This window comes from Corvus hawaiiensis, chromosome 24, assembly GCF_020740725.1.
Source record: "Corvus hawaiiensis isolate bCorHaw1 chromosome 24, bCorHaw1.pri.cur, whole genome shotgun sequence".
NCBI classification, from domain to species: domain Eukaryota; kingdom Metazoa; phylum Chordata; class Aves; order Passeriformes; family Corvidae; genus Corvus; species Corvus hawaiiensis.
The window spans coordinates 10,188,737-10,213,022 of NC_063236.1; the positions used below are offsets into that span (position 1 = coordinate 10,188,737).

The 24,286-nt window shown below is 54.5% G+C and overlaps 1 protein-coding gene across 2 annotated transcripts in view; it reads right to left on the reverse strand.

Moving 5' to 3' along the window:
* Positions 1-24,286, reverse strand: part of PLXNA2 (plexin A2) — a 139,462-nt gene that overhangs the window by 67,994 nt on the left and 47,182 nt on the right. For both annotated transcript variants that reach the window (XM_048327622.1, XM_048327623.1), the window contains exon 4: positions 12,586-12,720. In XM_048327622.1, the coding sequence (XP_048183579.1) occupies positions 12,586-12,720 (135 nt within the window). The remainder of the gene's footprint in view (positions 1-12,585; positions 12,721-24,286) is intronic.

The window sequence follows — 24,286 nt, forward strand, 5'->3', positions numbered from 1 at the left end:
CAGGTGGATGCTGCAGCTCCCATTCCTTGGAGGCTTTTCCACTGTCACCGAGCCTCTCCCTTCCCCTCCTCCTGAAGATTCCCTGGTTGTTGCAGGAAGCTGCAGGATGAGCCAGGCAGGTGCTTCCCATCCGCACCGAGCCACGGCACAGAGCTGCTGCTGGAGCAGTGCTTTAACTCATTTTCATACATTTATGCTGAGACTAAATTTGTCCCTGCATATTTTCCTCCCAAGCCTAGTAATCAGTAGTGGAAATAATTTGCTCTTGTCTGCTCTGATGTTGCCATCTCCTGCACACATCCAAGTGACAAAGACATTAGGCCCTCAAAGTCCGATTGAAGAATAATTGGAAATCCAAAGTGGCACTAAATGTTATTTTCTAAATAAAAATGCATTCAATTACAGAACATGAGCCTGTCAAGCATTAAAAAAGATTAGTTAGAGGCAGAAAAGAAATAACTGTTCAACCCTTCAGGGGCTTCATTACATGCCCAGGATACCCCTGTGTTCTTTGGGACAGGCAGGGGGAAAGGGAATGCAAAACAATGGAAATATTTCCAGCAGTCTGTGCTGTCCCAGATGGGCCTGGACGCCTCTGCACTGCGGGATTTGCATCTCAGTTGTCGGATAAGTACATAGGGAGATGGATACATGGATATATAGATGTATATGGGTGACAAAGGCAAGACAGGTGAGGGAAAAACAGATAAATCAAGAAAAAGCAGAGAGCAGAGCAATTCCTGCCTCGGTGCCTGCAGGGAAGGGAAGGCCCAGCACAAGGATGGGCTGGGACACGAGGGATCATGGATCTCTCCAGGGACGGGGATGGCAGCCAGCCCTGGGTGTCCAAATCACCCCAAATCTGCAGGGAAGGGACAAATCTGGGCACAAATCCTGCAGCTGAAGCCCAGGGCTGTGTCTCTGCCTTGTATCTGTGTTAATAAACCAAAACATTGCAGCAGCTGCGCTCAGAACTTCAGCAAAGCCCAGCCTGGCCACGGAGCACAAAGACAATCGTATTTCACCCGGTAGGAGCTGCTAAATTCACACTTAGAGCAATAAAGGCGCAGCCAAACAAACATGACCCCGGGTGGGATCCATGGCTGTGGCAGGCACAGCCCCAGCCTACACAAACAACCCAAGATGAGGTGAATTTATCTCACATCCCTCCTTTCAACAGCTTTGCTTAACAGCTCTGGCCCCTGGAATTAATACCCAGTGCCCAGCGAGCTGCAGGGGGAGGCCGAATTATTCACGAGGCTGTTCTCCATTCCTGCACGAGCCTTAAAGGCCGGGTGATGTTTCTTCGTGCGGCAGTTGTTGTTTTGTTTCTGGGTGGTTTTTTTCTTTTTTGAAGAGAAGATAGTTATCACCTGAAATTATTCAGGTGCAGATGCACCAAATGCTGACCTGGGGCTGCTCCCCCAGTAAAACACCCCCGTGCTGGGGGAGAGGGCAGAGCAGCCCACACACCACTGGAGATGGATTTATTCCAGCCTTTGCTGCAAGGCTGAGGGCTGGGAAGCCAAATCCCTCTCTCCCAGGGTTTCATTAGCTGGGAATGGCTTTCTAACGAGATTTACACAATCTAGCCTGAAGCCTACACATTTTTGCTCTGCACCCAAAGACAATAACAACGGGGAGCTCCGGAGGAGCCTCCTGTCCCTGTTGTCACCCATCCTTCAGCGCTGTGACACCGCTGCCATCGGGGTGATTCCACAGAGATCAAACCCTGCCCCTCCCGTGGCACTGAGGCTCCGACTGGAACTGACCCACGGCAGGAGAATTCATGGATGTGGGGAGCACAGCCAGGGCCTCAGGGAGGGATGGGTGATTGCCAGCTGGGATCCCAGCGCCACCGTCCCCGCTCCTGGCACTGGGGAGTCCTGCTGGATGAGCAGAACGCTCCCCGTCCCCACGGACACCACGGGAAGGGACCCGGGAGCTGCTTTGGGGGCTTCCTCTGATCCAGTGGTTCCCCTGCACCCCTGTGAGGACAGGGAGAGCCCCAAACCAGCCACCCCCTGCCTGGACACCTCCAGCAGCACCCTCTGAAGTGGAGCCAGGGAGGCCAGGGGACAATGAGCCATTGCTTCTGGTGCTACAGCTTCAGAATCCTGCTCATGGCTTAAAATACTCCTAAAATGAGCCAAAACTCAGTGTTTGGACAACACTGTCAGGCACAGAGTGGGATTTTGAGGTGTCCTGTGCAGAGCCAGGACCCAGTGGTCTTTGTGGGTGCCTTCCAGCTCAGGGTATTCTGTGATTCTCTGATCCCCTTATTCACCCTGAAGGCTCAAGGTCCTTTATGGATGGGATCCAGCTGCTCTGGATCGCTGCCTCCCCTGCATCACCCCAACAAAGCCTAAACCCAGCCCCCAATCCCCTGCTGCTGCCTCACAGGGATATTTCTCCTACAAATCCAACATTTCCTCCAGCATCCCGCTTGGACGAGGTGCCAGGGACGAGCGGGATCCCAGGCCACCAGCCTGGACCATGCAAAGACCTAAAATGGAAAAATCCAGCTTGTTTTTGTCTAACTGGAGCTTGCACTCTCCTCTCTGCCGGCACGGGAATGCTGTTTCTGGCACAGCTTCTCCAAATAAAAGTGCGGTCAGCTCTTTTTGGAGGGATTTTGAGCAAATTGTTTTTGTGGGCAGTGCTGTCTGCTCGCTCACACCGAGGCCCAGCCACACAGGGAGGAGTTATTTGTGAAACCCCATCCTTCCCCTGGTTCCTCCACAAAGAAAATAAGATTTAAAATATTTAGAATCGTGTTCTTAGTGAGGTGTTAATAGCACCCAGGGCACTGACAGTTGTGAGTCTCTTAAACGGATGGGGAAAAGCCAAAACTGCAGCTTGTCAGGAGGCAAAGGAAGCCTCGTTCCTGGTCCCCAGTGCTGAGTGCTGTCCCCATTCCAGCAGATCGGGTGGGAATTGCTCCCCAGCGCTCCCTCGGCTGTGCCTGCCAGGGGCTGCCCCAGCTCCAGAGAGTGCCCAAAGAACCAGGCAGGCAGGCAGCGATCCCTGACCAAATCCTGCCCTAAATGTCCCGGGATTTTGGCCGTTTGGGTTCCGATGTGGCTCCGGAGGCCACGGCACCGCCCAGGATCGTTAAGGGTGTCACAAACGAAGCGAAAGGCATGTCCCTGCCTCTGAGAGTCTTAGAACCCGAGAATCCTGGAATGGTCTGGGTTGGAAAGGACCTTAAAGCTCATCGCATTCCACCTCCACCCCCCTCAGCAGCTGAGAGACCCTCAGTGCCCGGGGCTCCTTTTTGTCCCCCTCTCTACTCAAATCTCCCTATTCTCCACTGCTGGAACGGGATTCCGAGAGGGTCTTTGAATTCAATTAATTGAAAGCATCTCTGACACCCTGACAAGCCAGTCTGGCCTCCTGCAGGTCCTGCTGCCCCACGTGTGCCCTGCCCGTGTGGCTCCCGCTCCCCCCGCGCTCTGCTCAGCCTCTGTTGGAAAGGGAACACGAGTACAAATCAAACAGCCAGAAGGGCACGGAGCAGATAAATATGTGCTGCAAGAGAAACTGGAGAGACACGCTCTGAAGTGGAGCCAGGGAGGGGAGGAGGCAATGTGTCACTGCTGCTGGTGGCACAACTTCAGCAGAGTGCTCGTGGCTTAAAATACCCCCAAACCCATCCAGACTTTGTGCAATGCAAGAAACTGCTCCCTTAAAACCTTCCTCCTCCTCCTCTGTGCCCTCCATGGCCGCCCTGACCTCAGCAATGCCCATTTGGAGCAATATTTTGCTCCATCTGAAGGCCAGATAAAGCAGCCTTCCCGTGCCAGCTTCCAGCACGCTCCAGAACGCCTGTGCCAACTCCTCTGCAACTGAGCAGCCTCTGGGCTGCAGACAGCAACTGCAGGGATACCCATCCTCCCAAACACAGCCTTTTCCTGCCTCCTGAGAGGAGAAAACACCCAGCACTTCCCATTTCTCCCTAACAAAGGACGGTGAGCAGCCCTGGCAGCACGAGTGGGTCATGGAGTGCTCCTGCCCCTCTTTCCCTTTACAGACGCAGCACGACGCTGCTGGTTGAGCCTTCAGCACAGTTTAAAGCCCCGAATTCTCTGCCCTGCTTTGTCTGCAGCTGGAATCAGGGATGCTGTTCTGTTTGTACTTGGGAAGGACAGAGCCCGGGGATGTTCTGTGGAACTGGGGCTCCAAGGCAGCAATAGCAAAACCCCCCTCGAGCTTTGCTTTTTGCCATCAAACCCAGAAGTTTGGCTCTCCCAGAGTTCAAGGAGGCTTGGAGGAAAGAGAGGAAGTTCCCAGGGTGGAGAGAAGATGAGCCCAGGATCTATAAATATTCACAGGTGTAGCTTGGCAGCAACAGCTCACACGAAAGCTCCTCTGCACCTCCAGGGCTGCCACGAAGGATCAGCCCATTGCTCAGCCAAGCCTGGAAAATGCCGCCGGCTACGGCCACTTCCAGCTGCTCTGTGGGGAGGGAAGGCGCTCCCACAGCTCCCCAGGACGCAGCCGTGGTGCCCAGCACACCTGTGTGCCCTGCCAGGAGCATCCCCCTCGGGGACAGGCATTGGGGCATTTGCTGCAGCTTCCAAGGGGGTTTTGTGCGCCGGAATCAACTTTTCACGAACATTTATCCATTTTAAAGGTTCACTCCCAGCTGCAGTTGGGAAGGTGATGCCCAAATCGATGGGGTCTTTATAAATTATTTGGCACAGCAAACCACATCCACTGCCTTCTCTTCCCACACCCTCCTCGTTGGAGCATCGACCTGGACAGCAGCAAAGTGAAGAATGGAATGTGGGACGAAAAATTTGGGAGGTCTCCCAGATTTCCTGACTTAGGATAGGTCACAGAGCTTCAATCCTGATCTAAAAAGTGATACTGCTGCTCCATCTCGTAGGGCTTTGGGGAGGGTAAAATCTGGGAGTGGAGAGCAAAATGTTCACAGCCTGGTGGGGTTTGGAGCAGAGAAACCGGTGGAAAAGGCAGAGGGAAAATAAAGAGGGAAAACAAAAATCCTCCCATGTGAGCAGCACATCCCAAGCTTGATTACAACGAAAATAATTTCTTTAACACCCACACAGAGAGCTCCTGGCCACAATTGCTGCTCCCCCTCTCTGCCTGGCCCCCAGAACTGTTGGCAGGGCCAGGCCCTGGCAGGGCAGGGGCAGCCCCTGGTGCAGGGGGAGCAGGGAGTGTTTAGTCTGCCGGGCACATTCCTGCTCGCTGCTCAAATAAATACAGGGTTACTGACGGAGCTCCTTCCCCTCACCAGCACCAGCCAGAAATGCCACAGTCATCAAGAGGCTCCTGGGAACAGCACAGGGATGGGGCTGGAGGGACCTCGGGGATGGAGGGATTTCTTGTTGAGAAAGGCAGGATCTGCACCAGGTTCGGTGCCCAGGATTTCCATCTGGGATCCCAGGCAAATCCCTGTGCCAGACCCACGCTCCAGAAAATCTCAACGTTTCTTGCCACAGCAAACTTATAACAGGAAATACATTTCCAGGGGAGGAGGAGGAGGGAGAGCAAGAGCAAACGTCACAAAAAGTTGGGTTTTTTCTGCTTTACAACCAGCTTTAACTTTTATATTTAGACCCAGCTTGCAAAACCATTCCAGCCACTTTCCCTGGGGCACATCCATCATCTTCAACCTATCTGGAACCTGCAGGAGCCTGAATCAAGTTCCACCTCATCCGGGGGAATTTTTCAGAACCTTGGAGGGAAAAGCAGAAAAAGATGCTCAGGGTTTAAGAGCCAGGATGAATTTGAACTCTCTTAAATCCTTCTGCCCCTTCAAGCCTCAGATTCAGTCCAAGCAGGAGTTGGGAGCCTGGAGAGGGCACTGCTGGGGGGGCTCTCAGCTGCTCCCCAGCCCACACAGCCACCAGAAAAGCGCCACGTTGTCCCAGGCTTTTGAGGAGACCAGGCAAAGCCTGGCCCAAGGGAAGCACTGCAGGAGAGAGCCTGAACTTGCTGCCCTTCCTGGCAGAGTCACAGACCCAGGAATGGTTTGGGTTGGAAGGGATCTTAAACCCCATCCTGTTCTACCCCTGCCATGGGCAGGGACACCTCCCACTGTCCCAGGCTGCTCCAAGCCCTGTCCAGCCCGGCCCTGGACACTGCCAGGGATGAGGCAAACACCTGCAGGGATGAGGCAAACACCTGCAGGGATGAGGCAGTCCTCACAGGAAAAAGATCCAGCAGGACGAGCTCCTGCACGTTGTCTGCACAAACCCCACAATAATAAAGTGGTACTCCACACCACAGCCCTTTTTCCATTTCACCCTTCACTGGATCATTTTATGCATCTATTCCCATTGCTAATTCAAACTAATTAAAGTATAAAATAGAATAATTTGTGCAATTTCAGAGCTCCCCTCAGCATATTGTGAGTTATGTTTCCTTTCTGTTGGCGCCCAGCGTGAGCAATTCCCGGCCTCGCTGGCTCAGTACCCACCAACCTCATCTGCTGGAAAGACAAACCATTCCAGGGCCACGAGAATGGGGGAAGAGGGGAAGTTTAAAGAGGAAGAGGAATCCAAACTTGTTTTTAAGTTTCAGAGCTGAGCACCGAGTGTGACATTTCAGATCTCTCCTTCAAGCCATTTTCCCTGCTGGGAATACAGCTCTGTCTGTCATTGCTGCTGTTAAGGAAGGACACCTGGGTCTGTCTGTCCATCCAGACAGGAGATCCTGCAGCAAAGCCAGGGCTCTGCAACATTCCACACCCAGCTCAAACCCATCAGCATCACCCACGGAGCTGGACGAGGCTCTGGACAACCTGGGACAGTGGAAAGTGTCCTTGCCCATGGCAGGGCTTGGAACAAAATGATCTTTAAGGTTCTTTTCAACCCCAAAAGTTCTGGGATTCCATGAACTCAGCTTCTTTCAGGATGGAGCAGGGGTGGTGGCATCAAATCTGGAGGGACACCAGACCTGCCCCAGCTCCTGAGGATGCCACAGGTCCCTTTAGAAGCCCCGCAGCACTGGGGAGCTGAGGCTTTGTGCCTGGGAACCCGCACGTAAGGGAAATTCTAGAAATACTTCAGGACTGTGGTGGCTCGCCTGAGAATGGAACAATGGGTCTGTGGAAGAGGAGGAATTGGAAAGGGAAGCAAATGCCGAAGCAAACACATGGGAACCCTGTGGCTGTGACTGGCAGGGGAAGAAACAGCCCTAATACAAAGAAAAACCGAAGCAAAACAAACAAACTGCAGGCAAAGGCAGGCAGCACTTGAAAGGAACAACCACACGAGCAATGTCTGAAATAGAACTCATCCGGGAAAAACAAACCCACCGACCCCGAGCTCACACTGCAGCGCTTTCCACCACTTCTTCCCGGAAAGTTTCTTCTTCAAGGATTCCTCACCTCAACGGCTTCTGCCCTGAGCTGCCCACATTTGTTTTGTGTCTGGACAGACATCCCGGCCAGCTGGGGGCTGTGGGGAGGCACTGGAACCAGTCTGGCCACCAGCACGAGAGCCCCAGCAGGGCCAGAGCTCTGCAGGCCTGACAAATGTGCTGGCAGCAGGGCACCGCAGAGGCAGCAGGCTGTCCCACCTGCCTGGGCTTCTTGGTCAATTGATGTTAATTAACACATCCTCCTTGTCAGAGAGGCATTGTTAATGATCTCAGGCAAGTTTTTAGCAGAATTTCTTAATTGGCTGCGGGGAGGGAAGTGGAAAAAGTCAGCGTCAAGCCAGGAACTTGGGCAGGGTGGAGGAGGAGCAGGTGGCGTGGAAGAGGAGCTGTGCAACACCCCACAGGGCACAGCCCTTCCTCCAGGATCCTCTCCCCATCCCGAGCTCCCTCTCTGTCCCAGCCTGTGGGCAAAGGCTGGCACAGGATGAGCAGGTGGAGGAGTCCACGGGAGGCAGGATTTCGGACACCTCTGGTGGGATTCAGCCAAGCCCTTTGCCCTGTGCCAGTGTTCAAAGTCTGCTGAGATTATGTCCAGCTAACTGGCTGTTCAACTAGCAGATAATGTAGTTAAAAATTTAATCAGTTCATTTTTTCCCTCTTGATGACTCCAGACCCTTTTATCCACATCTCCTGCATTTTTTATCATGTTTTCTCAGTTCTTTTCAGGACACCATCAGTATTTACAGCCCTGCTGCTCCAGGACTGATGGGCTCCCCTGCTTTTCTCAGCCCTCGCTCCAATCCCAACCTCTCCTAAATCATCCGGGCAGCTCCCGTCTGCCTCCCCCTCAATCAGCATCCAGAAAGTCCAGTCCAAAACAAAGCAGTTTTCACAAGACTGAAACCTCTTGAGGTTACAGGACAGGGGAATGCACAACAAATTATCCCTGGAGAGCTGCAGCTCCTGGCACAGGGGCACTTGCAAAGCAAATATTTCACTGCTCCTAAAAGCAGACTGAAAGACAATTTCTTTACCTAAAGCCACAGTGATGGATGTGGAAAGGGAGGGGGGAAATTCAGTCGGTGGAAAAGCAACAGGTCTGGGGATAGGTCAGGAGGAGCTGCGGCTGCCCCGTCCCTGGAGACTTCAAAACCAGGGTGGACAGGGCTTGGAGCTGGCAGGGATGGAAAGAGCCCTCCTGGGATGTTTTCCTCCCCACAACACAAGGATGTTCCTTCCAAGGAGTGCTTCCTGCGGGCGTTTGGATCCTGCTGATTTAAATTCCACGTTTACAGCCCTTGATTAGGTGGTGAAATCTTTTGGAGCCGGCAATCCCTGCCCCGGGTTTGACTGAGCTCCTCTCACTCCCGGCTTAAAAATAGCCAAACTCGTTCCTCTGCCAAGAGCTGCAAAAATCTTTGGCCCCACTTTTGCTGGTGCTTACATAAGGCCTGGCTGCAGTGTGCCCAGCAGCCCTGCCAGGGCTGGGGGTGGATGGGAGCCAAGGCAGAGCTGCTGCCCCAGGGAGCAGAGGGGGCTCCTGCGGCCTTGGGGCCATCAAATCCCCTTCATCCCACAGGGCTGGTGGAACTGGAACGCGCCGAGCTCTCACACAGTGAAGAACCCGACTGTGTCCCCGACAGGCAGACAATTCCTGCTCCACAACTGCACTACAGAGCCACTTCTCCTCACTGTCACCAGCACTTCTGCGAGCCCCAGTCCTTCCCTCTGAAGGGAAGAAAGCAGAGAAGATTTCCTGCACGTGCAGGGGTTGTTGGGGTGGGCTCTGTGACAGACTCGCTGATAAAATGGGAAATTTTTAATTGTGGGGCTCTTGGTGGCCCCACATTTGTCAGGGCATTGCCATTCACCCCTCACCTGCTGTTTGATCAGCCCTGGGTGCATGCCCACATCTCACCCGCGGCCAGTAAAGAGGCAACGTGACTGATTCCAATTCAATATTTTATTTTTTGTGGAGTTTTTGGTTTTTTTCCTGATAGAAACTGTTAATTGAATTTGCCTGTCTGTGAAAAATGAGGCAGTGGCTGAGAAGAGCCATGGTCTCCTAACTGCAGCTGTGCTGGTCCCCCCGACACTGACCCACCACAGAACTCATGGTGAATTTGGGGACAGGACTCAAAAATTGGGATTTTGGGGACAGTAACTCTGTCAGCACCTGCCAGACCCACCCTGGAACCCCACAAAGCTCTTCCAGTGCCATCCATCTCCATCTCCATCTCCATCTCCATCTCCATCTCCCATCACCACCCAGCTCTCTCCGAGCCTTGCTCAGCCCGTGGGCAGAAATGGGCTTTGTTTGCTCCAGAAACACAGAGAAATTAATTCCTGCTTTAAACAGGGTCAGAACCACTTCTCTTTTCCCCTTCTGAGTATCTGAAACCTGACACAGCTCCTAATAACCACCCTTAAACCGCGTGGTTCCAGAACTCCGAGTGTCTGGAAGCAAAGTTTCTTTATTCCTCTCTCCCCCGGATTGGGCTGTGCAACTGTTGCTCCTGTGCTTTGTGGGAGTGAAATCAAATGTCAAATATTCTGCTTTGGAAGGAGTTGGCAGCGAGACATGAAAGGCTCAGGGAGAGCTCAAAAAAAGAGGGAGGAAAAAACTGGAGCAAAGCACAGACGGGGCTGGGACAGGAGCCAGGGGAGCGGGGAAGGGCTGTGCCTACAACCACAGCTCTGAGCAGGGAGAGGCTCCTTTCCCGGGTGCATTTCAGCACAAAGCTGGTCCTGGCTGCTGCTAGCACAGAAGGGAGGCGGGCTCCGTGCCGAGGAGCTCCATCCTTTGTCGGGAAGCATCCCCACAGTCCCGGTGCTGCACCGAGATCCCGTCCCAGGGCTGGCTGTCCCCGAGCCCGAAGGAGCTCAGGAGCTGCCCCAGCTCTCTTGGGGAGCCCCTTCCCCAGCTCAGTTCCACAATCCCGGCCGTTTCTCGAGAGCCGTGCTCTGACACAGGCCTTGGCCTGTTTCTGTCTCAGCAGATATTCGAATCCCGGCTCTGGACAATCCTCCCCCCACGTTAACGTGCAGCCCATCCCTGCTAGGAGCAGCTGCTCTCGGTGCCATTTTCCTGTGGCAGAATTTCTGTTTGCTCTGAATTTCCAGCCTTCAGAGGCCTTTTTTTGCTGTACATTCTCAGTCCTTCTGAGGGCCCCTCCCACCATTTACAGCCTCAGCCCTCTGGAACCACTGGACCTCTCTCCTCCTCTTGGTGCTGACCCCTTTCCAACCATCAGCCTCCTCTATAGAGAACCCAGGGAAAAATATATTCTTGGCTGCACTTTGCTGAACTATCACATTGCCAGGATGGGGGCACTGGGGTCACAGGAGCTGACAAGATCCATATGCATCAGATGCTGGGATTTTGGGACCCAAAGCACGCACTGCTACAAGGGCAAAAGGCAAATCCTGTGGCAAATCCTGCAAGGAATGAGAGGCAACAGCCCCCAGCTCCTGGAGTCTCCCCAAGGCAGAGCTGTGGCTGAAAATGGAGTTGATGTTCCAGGAATATTCTATTATTTGCTAATTCTCTTCACATCTTTTTGTTTCACAATTAAGCAAATTAGTGCTTTGATGAATATTAAGATGCTCTTGACTCATAAAAGATGAGTTAGAGGCATTCCCACTGGATTTTGCTCCTAATGAAAACAGTTCCTCAACTGTTTGAGATCCACACTGGGTCGTTTCCTCCCTGGTGGGAGCACAGCAGCACGTGGCTCCTGCACAAAGTGACCAAGCATTAACATTTGAATAAAATAATTCAATTGCAAAGTTTGCACAGATCCCCTTTATTGCCATCTAATCCCAGCCCAAGCTGCAATGGGATCTGAAATTTGTGGCTGCTCATGCAAGTGTCTGTCCCTGAGTGCCTCTAACAAGCACAAAATGCCTTCCTCAGCATCAGGGATTCATTCACTCGATGCTTCCAGCAGGGAGAAGACTTTGCCCTCTTCTAAAACATTTCTTCCCTGCTTTTAAATGACCTTATAACCAAGCAAAGGGTTTCCCAATTTTTTCTTTCTTGCCGTAGGTTAGAAGAACAGTTCTGCTGGCTTTGGGAGGAGCTGGAGGCTCCCAGTGCAAGGTACAAGGGGAGCTGCTCTCTATCCCCATCAGAACATCCCTGATCACACCAACACCTCCCTGCAGCACCTCAGAGCAGGTGGGAGGGAGGACAGGTGGAAAGCTGCCAGTGACCAGAGGGTTCGCTGCACACAGAACAATTTAACAGCACCCAGACAGCTCCAGGTGCAGCCCTTCCCTTGCCTCCAGCACCCACAAGGCACCAGCCCTATTAACCTGAATCCCACAGGCCTGAGGAACAGCCAGGAAAACGCTCAGCAGAACCAGTGAGCCCAGAAATCTGAGTGGGGGGGCTCCGAGTGGTTCTGTGCCTCAGAGAAGAACAGAAGGCCCCAGATTATTGCCATCATTCTGGCTCCCCCAGCACCAGCCTCCCGTGGACTGCCAGCCATCAATTCCCATCATAATCACTTGGGTTGTGCTTTTTTGGGGTGGGCACCACCCCGGGGCAGGAGCAGAACTGGCACAGAGCAGAGCCGGGGTTAGTGGAGCCTGGTCCCCCCTCTGTGCAGCGTCACTCACTGGCAACCCCTTCAAACACGCTGGTAAATAGCTAAACAAACAAAGAAATACACAGAGAAATAAAGCCCCCATCAGTTCAGCCATTTCAGGAAGAACTTGTACACAAAAAGGGCGGTCAGGCCTTGGCAGGGGCTGCCCAGAGAGGTTTGGAGTGCCCATCCCTGGAGGTGTCCAAGGAAGTGGCACTCAGTGCTCTGGGCTGGGGACAAGGTCGGGATGGGGCAAAGGATGGAATCGATGATCCTGGAGGGATTTTCCAACCTCAGGGATTCTGGGATTCTGTGCTGAAGGATGCCCCCAGACAAACCCACGCAGACCCCCAGCCTGCCAGCCTCGCTGCACGAGCAGCAGCCCTGGAATCCCTGCGGCTCAGCACTGAGGCACGAATGGCTCAGAGCCCCACACCAGCTCAGTTCCCAGCACTTCCAGCCAGGACCATGCAGGTACAACTCTCCCCCGAGCACTGACGCCCATCTCTGCTCGCAGGCAGAAAAACCCAAGCTCCTGGCGCTCCAACCTCTCATCCCCATCCCGGCACCGCGGGGCTCAGCTCTGTGTGCTCCAGAGCACATTCCTCAGGAAGGGGTCAGGGGAGCAGACACTCACCTGCCGCTCTGCCATGACGTACAGGTACTTGTGGTCGATGGAGAAGGCCATGTCTCGCAGCACCGGGCTCCCGTCCTTGAACACTGTCAGCACCTCGTACTGAATGCCGCCCTGGGGAGGGCCGTCTGCCCGGATCTGCAAGGAGCACACACAGATCAGAGCGGATCTCACAGCAGCCAAATTCCGGCTTTACTTCGGGGGATGGTGGGGTGATGGGAGGAGGAGGGGGACAAGGTAGGAAAAGGAATTAATTCAAAAATCTCAGCTCCCAGCTGGAGAGGGAGTAAGGAGCCAGCAGGCAGTGTGTGGGAGCAGGAGCTGGAGCAAAGGTTCCTTCTCCGCTGGAGCCAATGTGATTTTCCCAATCCAGTTGAAATAATGAGAAAGTTTTGTGGTTGCAAGGTGCGCACAGAGACTGCCAGTGAGCTGTGATTGACCATCCAGGGGGAAGGAATACTGTAAACTTTTAAGGTTCTCTCTAAAATAAGCCTGAAAGGAGACCACAAAACTCTACAGCCAACAGCAAAGCCAAGACACTGCAGAGTTATTTTGTAATTCTCTAGACACCTACAGAATGACACTTGGACACTCTCCATCACCTCTTCCTGCCACGGAATCCTCCTGGAGCATCATCTCTGCTGAAAACCTGGAGATGCTGCTGCCACTTTCCTGTCTGCCGGCTTCAGTGAGGCAAAGCCAGCCCAGCCCGCTCTGCTGGGAGAGCAGAGCTCTGACACAGCACCACACGGCCCGTTCAGTTCGGGCTCCAGGCATCCCTCCGTCTCTCCAAAACAACTCCCTGCTCCTGCAGGAAAACCAGCCCAGGCTGTGACAAACGCCGTCCCTGCCAGCAGCCGCCTTCTCTTCCCAAAGTTAATAATTGATGGCCTCGGGGGCTGTGCGAGGGGAAGGGAGGAGGATAAACAAACTATTTACATTGTCTTTCCCACCAAGATTTGCATATTTGGAGAGCCACTGGATGGCAACGCGGTGTGTGCGGGGCTGGGAGAGCCAAGGGCTCGCAGCGACAGCGCTGCCGGGCCAGGGAGCCGGGAATGGGCCGGGAATGGGCCGGGAATGGGCCGGGATGAGCCTGCTGCCCATGCAGGAGAGGCAACACGGCCCTGGAAACACCACTTATCCCAGAGATGCCCTCTGCTCCAGGCGGGCTCTGCTGCCCCAGCCCGTTCTGCTGCTCCGTTATTCCCTGCCTGGCTGCAAAGGCAGGAAAAGCCGAAGCCTAAACCTTCGGAAGAGGCAGAAGGGAGCACAGAAAGGGCTGGCTCTTTTTTCTGGTTCACGTCCCCAGGAGGTAAGGGAGCAGGCTGTTAAGCATCTTATGATTTATCTGAGAAATGAGCCACCCCAGCTGGAAATACCAGGAGATCTTCACACTCCGAGAGCAGAGACGCTCCCCTACACCCTGCTCCGAATAAATCCTCCCCTTGGAAAGAGCCCCGGTGCCTCCTGCCATGTACAGACACGTTGGGTACACACAAACACATTTATTTTCTGGATTTCTCTCTTTTTCCCTTTACCTCCTGAGATTTCAGTGCTATAAAAGAACATCAGGTGGGAATGTGAGTGGTCTGCTGAACACCCACAGCCAGGCACGGAGCCTCTGGCAGGATTAAGCTGCCAGCCCAAGCCTGCCTCGAAAGCCCTGAATTTTCAGAAAGCAAAATCCCCCAGAAGGCAGAAGGTCAAATCCTGCTTTAATTCCACCTGTGAGAATTAGGATCATCACAGCCCCCGTGAAACACCGAGAATTAGAGGCAGGCTCACACCAGTATGAGCCCAGTGCCTCACTGGGTGTTGCAGCCCAAGTCACCCACGCTGCTTTGGGAGCCACCAGGGACAGAGGGACAAAAATCACTTGAGGAATAAACAGCAGAACTCGGGGCTGTCAGGGATCCACAGCCACAGCTCCATGCAAACGCCTGATTAATGGCCGGACCGGAATGGAAGCTCCGGACATGAAGGATCAGCAGCCTTTGTGAAAAACAACTGTTTTCCAGAGTTCCCTCAGGGCACCGGCAGCTCGTTAAATTGAGCTTCTTTCTAGTAATGAGGTCAGACAGGGCTAATAAAGAGAGATACCACTGGACAAGCCTGGTGCAGACCAATTCCAACTGGGAATTGCAGCTCTGGGTTGGAGACAGCGCCGTGTGCCCGATGGCTCCTCCAGCCTGGACGAGGGCTCGGAGCCGTGCCTGCAACGGGAGTGTTGGGACACAGCACGGGGTGCTGGGTGCTGCCTGCACCCTCCTGCCCCCCCGAAGGCCGGGGAGCAGCCCTGGGGCTCTCCTGGAGCCTGTCACGGGCTCAGGGCACGGGACAAGGGGACAGCAGAGCCCGCTGCCCCCCTGCCCCACTCCCTGGGTGGGTGTTGAGCCCCCAGATACCCCAGAGCCCCCTGCCCACAGCCCAGGGCTGAGAGGCACCCACTGACACCAGGATGCTCCACTGCATCTCTTGCTCAGGGCTCGGTTTCCATGGCAACAAATGATGATGTCAGAGAAGAGCGATGATTCCTGTGGATGAGGAAGAAGAAAGGGATCATCTCACACAGCAGGAAGCTTCTTGTTGGCGTTTGGAGAGGGAAATAATTCGTCTGCCTCACGTATGGGTGCCCTCCCAGGGCCAGACAGCTCCTGACCTGTCCCTGGAACAGCAGCGTGGGACCAACCCTGCACCTCTGGGCTCGTCCCGAATCCAGGGCTCATCCCGAATCCAGGGCTCATCCTGGCACGGCGATGAGGGAGAGGGGAGCAGAGGGGTGGGGCTGGGCTCCGGTGGTGCTGTTTGGTTATGTCCCCTCACTCTCCCTGTCTCCTGACACAGTGATGGCACGGAGAGGCACAGAGGGAAGCAGGGTCAGGATGGGTGGAGCAGGCAGGTGCGGGGAGAGGCACCTCAGTGAGCTGGAACGGGGATCAGAGGGACAGCAGAGCCCAGGAGGACACACCACAGGCTCCCACACTCGGACACGAACCAGAAGAGCTGCTTGGGCCAGATGCAGCCCTCCCCTCCTGATGGATGTTTACAAATCTCTCCTGAGAAGTCCCTAATGACATAATCTGCAAATCCAAACTCATCCCTGGCTCGCAGGGCCAGCGGCAGCCCCTCGGGATGGAGCAGGATGTGCTGGGTGCAGGGAGCTGCAGCCCTGCAGAGCTGGGCTCACACTGAGCTCTGTAATACCCCCACAATGCAGCTGCAGGCGTAAGCTGGGCTTTATCACCAGAGATTAGCAAAATACCACATTGTGCCACCGGGATGCTGCCATGTAGGAGCCATTCAAGGATCTAATTGGACATGAAGCTCCAGCACACCTCTTGTAGGAAAGCTCCCCTCAGGTGTTCTGCCCAGCCAGTGCCAGTGCTGGGATATCTCTGCACTCCCTTCCAGTCCCTCCCAGCAGGCTCCCATTAGAAGACATTGGATCTCTTTGTAGGAACTTTCCATGATTAAATTACCTGTCTGCTTTCATTACGGGTGTTTCCACGAGGCTGACTCATGATGGAATGCCTGATGCCAGAAAAAACAGCTGAATAAGTCCATGCATGAAGGGACTGATTCCCCACCCTGGGTCCTGCAGCAAGGCCACCCATTAACTCCTCCAGAGCTGCAGCTCCTCCCCACATCTGCAGGCGCCTGCTGAGTCCCAAAGCACTTTGGGCTGCCATGTGGAGTGGAAAGAGCCAGGGAGGCAATGGAGGGGCTCCTGAGATGATTCCCAGGGCCAGGAGCAGCAGGCACTGCCTGAACTTGATTATTTTTTTAATGACAACGAAGTGAAAAGCTGGGCCTGTGTGATGCTCTTGGTCCTGCATCCTCTGACACCTACAGCCACCTCCAGGAGGGAAGAATCCAGAACTGGAATTGCAAATCATTACCCGAGAAGTTTCCAAGAGCCCTTCAGACCCTCTGTGGAATTCTGGGAGCAAGGCACCCCCCAGATTCGCTGCTGGTCCGGACTGGACCCATTTCCAGATCACTACTAAAGCCAGGGAAGTGGGGGTGTTTCTGAGGATCATTCTGCCAATCCACCCCACATCTGGGATCTGAATTTGCTAATGCAGGTGTGCAAGGGGCCCGAGCCTCCGGCAGCACCCCTCACCACGTCCCCATCCACGGGAGGAGAAGCCCAGCCCTGGAAAAGTTTCCCTGCACGCCCCTCCTGCAGGCAGGAACACCAGGAATGGACTGGGCTCCCTCCTCTGTATGTGGGAAGTCTCCCCCTCGGAATTCAAGTGAAACAGTAATCCCATTAAGTATCTTTCCTTTGAATCATAGATGTGTCCGTGAGGAAGTTAATGACGAACCTTACATGCACATCCAATTCAAATCAGCATATCCAATTAACTTCATTACCTGCAGGCTCCCTCATCTCCCAGTCTCCTTCTCTCCTGTCACATTTTCTTTATGCATTCCTCCCAAATTAGGCTGGAATGGATCTGTCACAGTGGGCATCACCTTTGTCCTTGCCCCAAAGTCAGCCCGGCGAAGCCTCAATGGATGGGTTCCCTGCAGGAGTCACGGCGCGGCCAGGAGAAGGGGCTGGGAGCAAAGCAGCTCCTGGAGACCAAGGGACCTGGTCCCTGAGGGAGCAGAAAATCCATCCTTTCCCGAATTACACTGTCCAACTAAACATTAAATACACTCACTAATCACTGCTGGGGTTGCCCTTGCAAAACCCTGGGGAGAGAATTCAGTTTGGTGAAGGGTTTGTTGGAGGGAGCCCTGCTCGGGGTTGTGTTGGAGATGAGAGTTTTCCTCAAGCGCTGCCTGCTGGTGCCAGGAACATTCCTTAAATTTCCACACACAGATCTTTCTTTCCCAGAGTGCCTGAGAGGGGCCTTGAGCAGGGCAGCTGTGGCATCAGTGATGGGTGGCAGCTCTGGCTGGGAAGGGGATGAACCAGTGGGGCCAGTGACAAGCAGCCACTGGCATCGTGTCACCCTCTCATCTGCCAGGAGACTGCTCAAAGTCTGGATTTCAGGTCCCTGGCACTTTGGTGGGATCACCCCAAGACTCCCCCAGCTCCCCCTGTCCTCCATGAGGGCCACACGTGTCCAGGTGTCACCATTCCTCTGCCTTTTGGACTTCAAAGGGACACGAGAGCTCCATCCAAGCAAACCCAGCTGTGCTTCCCAGCCTCTCCCCGCTGCTGCTGCTGGGCACAGGGCACACAGAGCATCCAGGCAGGGACAAAGCCATGACCACCTCTCTCTGCTCACGTTTTCCAACTCTAATCCCCTTTCTTGGAGAGCTTTCCCTCCTCCATCCCCTCCCTGAACTTCAGGAAAGCCCCAGGTGCAAGGGGACAGACCTCCTCTGTCCCCGCCTCACTTGGATCCCACCTTTCCCCATGGATTAAATTGCCCTCGGCTCAGACAATTCCTTCCCTGCAGGATGTGCAGGCTCTCCTGGCTGTGCCGCTGGATGCCTGGGCTAATTCCTTGGGAAAGGGATGGGCAGAGGGGAGCAGGTGCCAGGGGCAGGCCTGGGCACTTGCAGGTAATGTGGGGCAGCAGCTGGGCAGGGGGAGGCAGGGGGCCTCCAGCCTGGGCGTGTTCTGCTCAGCCTCCGTGCCCCACACTGCTCACAGAGCTGAGGGCTCAGTGGGTCCAATACCGGTGTCAGAAACGTCTCTGTGCATCTGCTTCCCACCCACTTGTGCTTCCCATCCTTTCTGTTTGGGAAATGTTAGCTCAGCGTTCAAAGGCACAGCCCGGGAAGCTGCAGCTCCCCAGAGGCGCCGGGAGGCAGAGGAAGCGCTGGGCTAATTGAGGGGGCACCGAGAGCCCCCCGGGCTGGCAGCGGCTCCGTGGGGAGCGGGGCTGTGTCTGCAGCACCCACACACCGCCGGGCACCGCGCTGGTGACGCAGCAAACAAACAAACAAACAAACAAACCAACCCGAATTAACTCGCGCTTCCTGCGGCTGCAGCGCCAGGCGTCGGGGACTGCTCCTCCAGGGAAGGCTTCCTGCCTCTGGCAAGTGTACTGCAGCCTGCCCAGGGTGGAACAGACACCTGAGCACTCAATCTTGGCATTTCTGAGTGTGAGCTCACCTCCAGGGAAGGCCAGGGAGGTTTTGAAATACAAAATAAATTAAACCCCACTGTTCCTTCCCTGTTAAAGCTCAAACCACGCTCAGCAGGCTGCTGCACCAAATGGATTCTGGATGTCCCATCCCTGGAGGTGTCCAGGGCCAGGTTGGACAGGGCTTGGAGCACCTTGGGGTACTGGGAGGTGTCCCTGCCCATGGAACAGGATGAGCTTTAAGGTCCCTCCAGCCCAAACCATTCTGTGAGCCCATGCCCTGGTCCAACAGCCCCACTGTCCCCTGGCCAGGGACACCCAGCTGCCACGCCAAGGTGAAGGAGCAGCTTTGGGGTGCACCCACAATGTTGGATCTGCCAGAAGAGATTCCATGAACATTTTTTCCGTGAACACAGTTCTTCCCATTCCCATGAGGAAGGAGATCAGGAGAAGGATCCTTTGCTGCCTTTCTTCAGGGTTCTGGAGGGGAAGGAGCCAACTGCTGGGGTGAAGCAGCAGCTCAGAGATCCTGACAGGATGAACCCTTAAGAGAAACTGCCACTGAAGAGGTTCTTTCTTTCTCGACACCTTTATTTCCTTCTCCCATCCTTCTGCTCCCTCCACCCTTGTGCAGAGCTGATCCTGCAGGATGAAGCAGGGAGGATGGCACAGAGGCACCATGCAGAGCCTAATCAGCAGCCCCATGTCTTTAATTTATTACTGCATGAGAGGCTCGTTTAGAACAAAGCTGCCAGTTCGGGAGATCATTCCTTGAAAAGACTTTTTATTTGAAAAGCTGTCAGCTCACACCTTGTCACAGCCCCACTTGCAGCAGCAGAACTTTAATAACATGCCACCTCATGCAAATGAGCTGCTAATTAATTAAGTAGTATTCTTCCGGGGATGGATTCATTAGAATCAAATTTGGGCTGGTGAGGTTGGATTGCTTTGGATGGTGCTTTAAATCAGCAGCATTGTCTTTTCCTGGAGGCCCAGCTCTCCCTCCTGTCCAGAGGGAAGCTCGTTCCCATTCTGTGCCCTCAGGAAGGCTCTGCACACCCTGGTGCTGGAACCAACCACTGCATGGCACAGACCAGCCCTAAATCAGCTAAAACCAGCAGATGAGATGAAAAAAATGATGTGTGAGGTGCCCAGAAGAATTGTCTTCTATAGTACTGAGGAAATGCAGGGCAGGAGAGGGCTCAATACAAAAGCAGAAGGTAGAGAATAAAAATCTGGGGGGCTCCAGGGATGAGGGAATGCTGAGAAGGAGCAGGGCTGCTTTCTTTTGGAGCACTTGCTGCAAAGAGACAATGGCTGGGGGTCCAGGGCCAGCAGCCTCGCACCTTCCAGCAGCATCAGATACAACCCTCAAAAGGTGGGAACACTCAGGGTCCTGGGGATTCCCTGAGCAGAAGGAGGAGAGCTCAGGGCTCAAAACCTGTCCCCTTCCAATCTGTCCCCTCAGGAAGAGCCCCAGTGAGCAGTGCTGTCCTTTCCCTGTGGTCAGCCCCTCCTCCCTTTACTCTCCTGTTTGATTTTTGAGGAGGTGTCTCGGTGCTTCTCTGGGAGCTGGGAATCATTAACAGCCCTGCTCCACTCCAGGCTTTACATTTGGGCACCGAGCAAGGAATCCATCAAAGGGATGAAGCTGTGGCCTCCCAGAGGCAGGAACGAGGTGGGTGTTGCTGTGCCACAGCTCCGCATGCTGACCCCTCTGCATGCTGCTCCTCAGCCTCTGCCATCCTTACCCAGCCCCACCCCTGCTCCTCCTGCTCCGGGCAGCTTCAGTGCAGCTCCTTCCCTTCCAGCTGGGAAGCAAATGAAAGCACAGGCGAGGAAAGAGTGGGACAGCTCCAGGAGCAGGCAGAGAGGGGTTTTTATTCCTAAAGCATCCTGTTCTCCACGGCCCTGGCAGCCTTGAGCAGAGATGGAGGGTTAGCTGGGGACCCTGGGTGTGCAGGGAACACACCCCAGGCTGCCCTTCAGCCCTCTGGGTGCCACAAACCCTGGGTCATTCCCCTCCTCTTTGCCCTTGTTGCCATCTTCGCCCTGACCCAGAGCTGGGCTCGGTGTCAGCAGGCACCCAAAGGGACCCATGAGCCAGCACAGAAATCCACAACTCCCTGTCCCTGCCTGCAGGACACGGTCAGGGATGGAGGGAGCTGGGAGTGGCCTTTGGGGAGGGAGTAACAGCCCAAGGGAAGGAAAACAGGGCTGAGTGCTGAGCCTCAGCCCCTGTGATCGACAGAAAACATGAGAGGAAGCCCAGAGCTGGTGTTGTTCTGGTGTTATTTAGGGCGAGGGAGGTACCAGGTATCTGCTTGTCACAAACCATTTGCAGCTCTTGCCCAAAGCCCCCAAAATAGCCCTGCATCTGTGTTCTCTGTCCACACCTCACCTGTGCCCTTCCAGCTGAATAATCCCGCACAGCTCCGTGCCAGGCTCTCTCCCCCCACCAACATCCTCCTCCAGCACTGCATTTCACAGCTGAAGGGATTGGTCTTGCTTAGTTTGCTTTGTTGACCTTGAGTGGCCATGTAAAATGGCATCAAAAGCCACTTAGACAAGACTGTCTAATGTGAAGTTTGCTCTAAATGAGCTTCAGTGAGTCGTGATTGTCCCCAAGGAGGAAAAAACTAAATGACTGTCAAAAATTGCCACACAAAAACCCTGTTTCTCCAAAGCCACGGCTTCCAGCTGATCAGGTGGGAGCCACAGAGTTCCTCAGGAAATATTATTCTCTTTCCTTTTCGAAAACATCATGTAAGTAATATGTTTCAAATGGCTTCGATTTCCTGCCCAGCACCTCCCGGGAATGCTGGAACATGAGCCAAACTCTGAGGCCAAAACCCAGAAGGAAATAGGAGAATCTAAATTTTATTGTCTTTGGGGTTTATAAACCTGTGGGTAAATCCTGCCTGGTGGATCTGCGCCGCTCTAGGCCAGGCAGGAGCCATCAGGTGAACGAGGAGGCCGTGCATGTTTTTGGTTTCACTTGTGCATGCAGAGCCAGTCATGTGTTACTGATCAGATCTAACCTTGCTCGGGCAGAGGATGTGAGAAAATTACAGAGCGCTCAGCTCCGCTCAAATCCCAGGAAATGAGGCTCTCCCACATCGCTGCTGCACTCCAATGCCCAGCAGGATGCAGAGTGGCAGGTGGGGATGGGATTTTCTGGTTAGGAATGGCCCAGAGTCCCACAGAGGACTCAGTGTCCATCCCCAGCCCGTCCCTGACCGCACAGGGCCGGGTTTGGCCGCAGGAGCAGCCCTGCAGTGAGGTCGTGTGAGGACAGAGCCCCGGCCAAGCTGGCACTGCCCCACGGCTCCCTCAGCTCTCCCCTGCCCCTGCAGCCTGGCTGGGCTGTGGGCAAGCACAGAGCAGGGACAGGCTCCGTGTGTGGGGCTTTTTCGTCATCTCTGGGCACACAGGAGCTGCAGTGAACGTGTCTCCTGCAGGACCTGCAGGGCTGGCTGGGGCCCAGGGACATTTCCTGGTACTTTCCCTGTCCTGGAAGCATTAAAGACTCCTGAGGGGAGGCTCTACAGTATAAATCCGTGGGGCTGAATCTCTCCTTGCACTTCCCTATCTGCTCTTTCATGCCCCCATCTCCATCAGACAGAGGTTTGAGGTAGCTCAGGTTCCCGCTGTGTGAGGAAAGCTCCTCCTGCCCCTCTGAGCTGCTTCCCTAGTGCTATTCTGGGGCAGATCAAGGATAAAAATAAAAACAAAAAGCAAAATCTCTTCCATCTCCGCACTGTTACTCCCTAAGCCTTTGGCACATGCCCTTTGCAGCATCACAGAATTAATCAGCAGATAAGCAGATGAGCTGGCTCTGAATAATCTGTGTATGCAACACATGGAACGCTGCTCAGCACGGCCTCGAACGCAGCAGGATTTGCTGGGTTGGGCTCAGAGCACACGTCTGTCCCTGTCCCTCTGTCCCTGTCCATCCCTGTCCTGGGAGTGCTGGAGCTGCAGTTCCCCAGAGCCAGCACACACTGCCCTGTTCTGCATCGGGCCAGCGAGGGAGGGTGGGTGGATCAGCCTGCTGCTCCTCAAACACCCAGATTCAGAGTTTGGTTTCAAATTCAGCTGGGGAAAGAGAGGAATCTGCAGGAGCTGGGTGCTCTGCCTGTGCCTCTGAACCAGTCAGGACTCAGGACTGGGTCTAACACCTGAAGCACTGTGAAATTCCCTGCAGAGCAGCCACAGCCCTGTCCTGTCCTGGCAGAGCCACCGGTGGACACAGAGCCTCCCTCTTCACGCCATCCGCAGGGAAAACACATCACAAAGAGGTGATGTTGCCCCCGGTGGCAATCACAGGGACACAGCTGATGCCACAACTCTTTGTTGGTGGCCACGGATGCCACTGGCACAGGGACACAAGGGCAGATGGAGCAACAACACGGGGTGATCCAGGCAAAGCACACCAGACACGTCAGACACCCCAGACTGGGAGGAGGGAGGGGAAAAGGGGCTGTGGCTGCAGGACTGGAGCTGAGAACAGGTTTGGAACACACGAGCGGCACAGCTGAGAGCCTGCACGCCTTGCTCCAGCGGGACACAGCAGCCTGAGCCTGGCTTCGTGCTGCACGGTCTTGCTTGTGGTTCCTGAGCACGAGGAGGTGGAACAGACCCACCCCGGAGCTGACAAACCCCACAGGAGCAGGACAGAGGCAGCTCTTCCCCACGCCCCGCTGCTGCTCCCCCAGCAGCCAGCTCAGTCAATCCCTCCTCGCGCCCAGGGCCCAAAATCAGCAGCAGGAGATGGGTCCAGGCTGGGGTGCAGGGATGGCAGAGACAAAGCTCCGGCACATTCCTGCTCTCGCTTCCATAATTGACCTGTAGATAAGCACACGGCTTCCGCCTTAATCCCCTGCAGCCTCGTGAACATCAGCCGCGCTAAATTTTTCATGTAATTAAGAGAAAAACCCTAATCCAGTGTAATTAGCTCCCTGATTGCCAACGTCAGGCAGCAAAGCAGTGTTTGAACAGCAATTCAGGTCTAGCTGGCTAGGCAAATACTGCGTGTGTGGTGCAGTAATTCAACACTGGAACAACTCCCCCTGTGCTGTCCTCCCAGGCCGCTTCCCTAAACAGCTCTAAGTGCTTTCATTGCTGCAAGAGGCCTCATCTCCCCCAGACTGCTGCTCCACCGAGCTCCAGTTACATCCCGAGGGGCTGGGCATGAAACAAGGCCCGCAGCTCACTCAGAGCCCCTGCTCCGCTGGTGTCGGAGTGGCACCCTCACCCCATCTGCATCCCGCAGTGATCACGCCGCGATTTTAGGGCAGCGCCACCCCCGCCTGCCTAAATTCAGCATCTGAGAGCCACAACTGAGACCCCGACAGAGAAACAGTCTCCTCGTGAGGGATGCTCAGCACCAACACCACAACCAGAGCTGGAGGCGACCACACCTAGGAGAGGTTTTGTGGTGCAGATCAGAATTTATCCCAGCTACTGAGCCCGTATGGTTTGCAGTGATATTTTTCTCTTTCATTCATATACATGAAGGCAAAATTTTAGGATTGAAATGTTCGAAATTTGGGAAGGGGAAGCAGATGGGAGAGGAACAGAGAACGTGGATGTGTGTGCCAACGGGGAGGCAGAGAAACCAAGAAAGCACAGAGAGAAAACACCTTCAC